At 55.6% G+C, this 3541-nt stretch overlaps 1 protein-coding gene across 4 annotated transcripts in view; it reads left to right on the top strand.

Annotated features, from left to right (window-relative positions):
- Positions 1–3541, top strand: part of TAZ (tafazzin) — a 9411-nt gene continuing 5870 nt past the window's right edge. For 2 of the 4 annotated variants that reach the window (XM_014533277.1, XM_014533278.1), the window contains exons 1-5: positions 1–154; positions 238–366; positions 627–776; positions 1811–1856; positions 2109–2194. In XM_014533277.1, the coding sequence (XP_014388763.1) occupies positions 46–154; positions 238–366; positions 627–776; positions 1811–1856; positions 2109–2194 (520 nt within the window). In that variant the 5' untranslated portion in view covers positions 1–45. Of the gene's footprint in view, positions 155–237; positions 367–626; positions 777–1810; positions 2195–3541 lie in introns of those variants that run through there. The other 2 variants (XM_005886112.2, XM_005886110.2) reach the window with 2 other exon arrangements.

Raw genomic sequence — 3541 nt, 5'->3', positions numbered from 1 at the left:
TAGCAGGGGAAGTGCCGGGCCGCCGGGAGCTGTGGGGCGGGAGGGATGCCCCTCAATGTGAAATGGCCTTTCCCCGCCGTGCCGCCGGTCACCTGGACCCTGGCCAGCAGCGTCGTCATGGGCCTGGTGGGCACCTACAGCTGCTTCTGGACCAGTGAGTGGGCTTGGCTTGGGGGGAGCCCTGGGCCTCAGGGGAGAAGGAGGCCAAGACCTCCACGCTCTTTCTGTCCCCACCAGAGTGCATGAACCGCCTCACCGTCCACAACAAGGAAGTGCTGTATGAGCTCATCGAGAACCGCGGCCCAGCCACGCCCCTCATCACGGTCTCCAATCACCAGTCCTGCATGGATGACCCTCATCTCTGGGGTACACGGGCCAGTGTGCTGGGCGCAGGGAGGCAGGGAGAGAACCCCGGAAAGGGCCAAACAGAAGCAGAACAAACTCACTAGCCACTGGGCTCTTCAGAGCTCTGGGACTACTGTTTCCGGGGCATCCAGCCCCAGTGTGACCCCTCCAGCATCCTCTCAGGGAAGGTGATTTGGAGAGGGCCTCAGAAGTTTGGAGGGAAGGAGGAAGCGAGGAAATGGCCACAGGGCAAGGTCTGACCATTTACTCTGTTGCAGCAGGCCTGTGGAACCTGTTTTCTAAATCGTGGAAGGTCCCACAGAGTCTTGGAGTCTTGGGAACAAATCCGAGGACCCGTCAAGGAAACTCTGGGTTAGGGGCTGAGAGATCCGAGAGACCTGTATCCTGGTTCCAGGTTTGCCCCAGGCTGGGTTTGTACCCTTCAGCCAACCTTATTTGGGAGCCCAGTTCCCCACCTACAAGTTCCTGCCCTACTGACTTCACAGGGACTTGCTTGGCTGCAATAACCTGGATGGCTGGGTGGCGGGGTGTCCAGAGCTTTCACTGCTGAATGCAGGAGGTTAGACTCTCCTACAGCTCAGGGGCCGTGGTCAGCAAACTGCGGCTCGCTAGCCACATGCAGCTCTTTGGCCCCTTGAGTGTGGCTCCTCCACAAAATACCACGTGCAGGCGCGCATGTACAGTGCGATTGAAACTTCGTGGCCCATGTGCAGAAGTCGGTTTTCGGCCTGGGCAAGTCTATTCTGAAGAAGTACTGTTGATATTTGGCTCTGTTGACTAATGAGTTTGCCGACCACTGCTCAGGGGCAACCACCTGGTAAAATCAGCCTTTCAGAACTCATCCTGGCTGCTGGGCAGAGAATGGTCTGTGAGTGCCACCACCAGATCCCAGGAGGCTTTTAAAAAATACATATATTTGAATTTATTTCAGAGAGGAAGAGAGAGATAGAAACATCAATGATGAGAGAGAATCATCAGTCGGCTGTCTCCTTAACATCTCACACAGGGGACTGAGCCTGCAACCGGGGCATGTGGCCTTGACTGGGAATCGAACCATGACCTTCTGGTTCACAGTTGACACTCAACCCCTGAGACACTTCAGCTGGGCAGGAAGGTTGGCGACCGCTGGAGAGCATTCCAGTAGCCTGGACTAAGGTGGTAGTGGTGAAACTGGAGGGAGAGATATAGAATAGGCAGCATCAAAATATATTGGGGAGGTAGGCAGACCAGACATGGTGACTAATAAAACATGGGGAGTGGGGCAGAGCAAGGAGCCAGCGAGAACCTGGGGGTCCGGTCCAAGGGTCCAGAAGATGCCACTTTGGGCCACTGGGAAATGGTAGTGCTGCTACCCTTGTTCCTCATTCCCTGAAGTGGGGTGACAGAAAAAGGTGCTCCCCGGGAACAAGGTAAGTTGAGGCATGAAAGCTTTCCTCTTCTCCAGGGATCCTGAAACTCCGCCACATCTGGAACCTGAAGTTGATGCGTTGGTGAGGAGGAATGAGCCCCTCCCAATGGGCCCGGCAGGACTCACCCGTCTCTGCCCAGATTTGCCTTCCTCCTGCTCTGACCAGGAGGCGGCATCCAGCAGCCCAGGCAGGGCATGGGGTGGGGCGCCGCAGGTCCTCTGTGCCTACATTTCACATCGCTGACGGTGCTAGGCGTCACGCTGCGGGGGGGAGGGGGGTTGGAGAAGCAGGGCGCAGAGGAGGAGGGGATGACTGTGGCTGTCCCCACTCCAGGACCCCCGCAGCTGCAGACATCTGTTTCACCAAGGAGCTGCATTCTCACTTTTTCAGCCTGGGCAAGTGCGTGCCTGTTTGCCGAGGTGAGTTACTCCCCCGGGAGGGGCCGGTGGGCCGGCGGCTGCATGGAGACGCTTCTGCAGGTTTCTCTGGCTTGGGCTTGGAGCAAGGAGCCTGGTGGCCTGTGCATCTGGCTTGGCAACACTGGAGGTGGAGGGACGCAGGTGGGACAGGCAGCCTGGGAGAAGGGGGCCAGGGAGCCAGCGAGCGCTGCCCGCTGGCCTAAGGCCCAGCTCCATTGCTGGAGGAGTGCTGGCTCCTCTGCACCTGCCTGAGGATTGTGCAAACCTGGGGCTCTGGCATTAGAAGTCAAGGAGGCATGCCCTGGTCGGTTTGGCTCAGTGGATAGAGCATAGGCCGATGGACTGAAGGGTCCTGGGTTCAATTCCCGTCAAGGGCAAGTAACTCGGTTGTAGGCTCGATCCTCGGCCCTGGTTGGGGCACGTGTGGGAGGCAACCAATCAATGTGTCTCTCTCACACTGATGTTTCTCTCTGTGTGTCTCTCCCCCTCCCTTCCACTCCCTCTAAAAATCAATGGAGCCCTGGCCAATTTGGCTCAGTGCATAGAGCATCGGCCTGCGGACTCAAGGGTCCCAGGTTCGATTCCGGTCAAGGGCATGTACTTTGGTTGCGGGCACATCCCCAGTGGGGAGTGTGCAGGAGGCAGCTGATCGATGTTTCTCTCTCAACGATGTTTCTAACTCTCTGTCCCTCTCCCTTCCTCTCTGTAAAAAATCAATAAAATATATATTTAAAAATCAATGGAAAAATATCCTCAGGTGAGGATTAACAAACAAACAAACAAACAAACAAAAGAAGTCACTGGTGACAGTGTGTTATCTGCGGTGCTGGTGGCTTGTGCTGCAGGCTGCAGGGAAAACACACTTGCTTGTGGAGGGAAGTGTGTAACATTGAATGACTACTCGGCACCTCTGAAGAGCCTCAGGAGGTAGGGGCCATTCTGGTACCCATTCTCCACATAAGGAAGGATTAAGCTGCTGGCCCAAGGTCATTGGGCGAGAGGTGGCAAAGCCAGGATTCAAATCCAGGTTGCTCTTTTCTCTGGGGAAATAGAATATTTCCAAACAGAATGTGAAAGGAAAAGCATTCTAGATGCACGTGGCAGGCACTAGAGAGGTCGTCGATAAGGGTAGCAAATGCAGGTTGTAGCCCAGTTGGCCTGGCTCAGTAGTTGAGCGTCGACCTATGAACCAGGAGGTCACGGTTGGATTCCCGGTCAGGGCACATGCCCAAGTTGTGGGCTCAATTCCTAGTAGGGGCTGTGCAGGAGCAGCCAATCCAATGATTCGCTCTCATCATTGATGTTTCTCTCTCCCTCTCCCTTCCTCTCTGAAATCAATAAAAATAT

The sequence above is a fragment of the Myotis brandtii genome, unplaced genomic scaffold, assembly GCF_000412655.1.
Source record: "Myotis brandtii unplaced genomic scaffold, ASM41265v1 scaffold959, whole genome shotgun sequence".
Classification (NCBI taxonomy): Eukaryota; Metazoa; Chordata; class Mammalia; order Chiroptera; family Vespertilionidae; genus Myotis; species Myotis brandtii.
The sequence above is the reverse complement of the archived record's forward strand: the minus strand, read 5'-3'. Positions and strand labels throughout refer to the sequence as shown.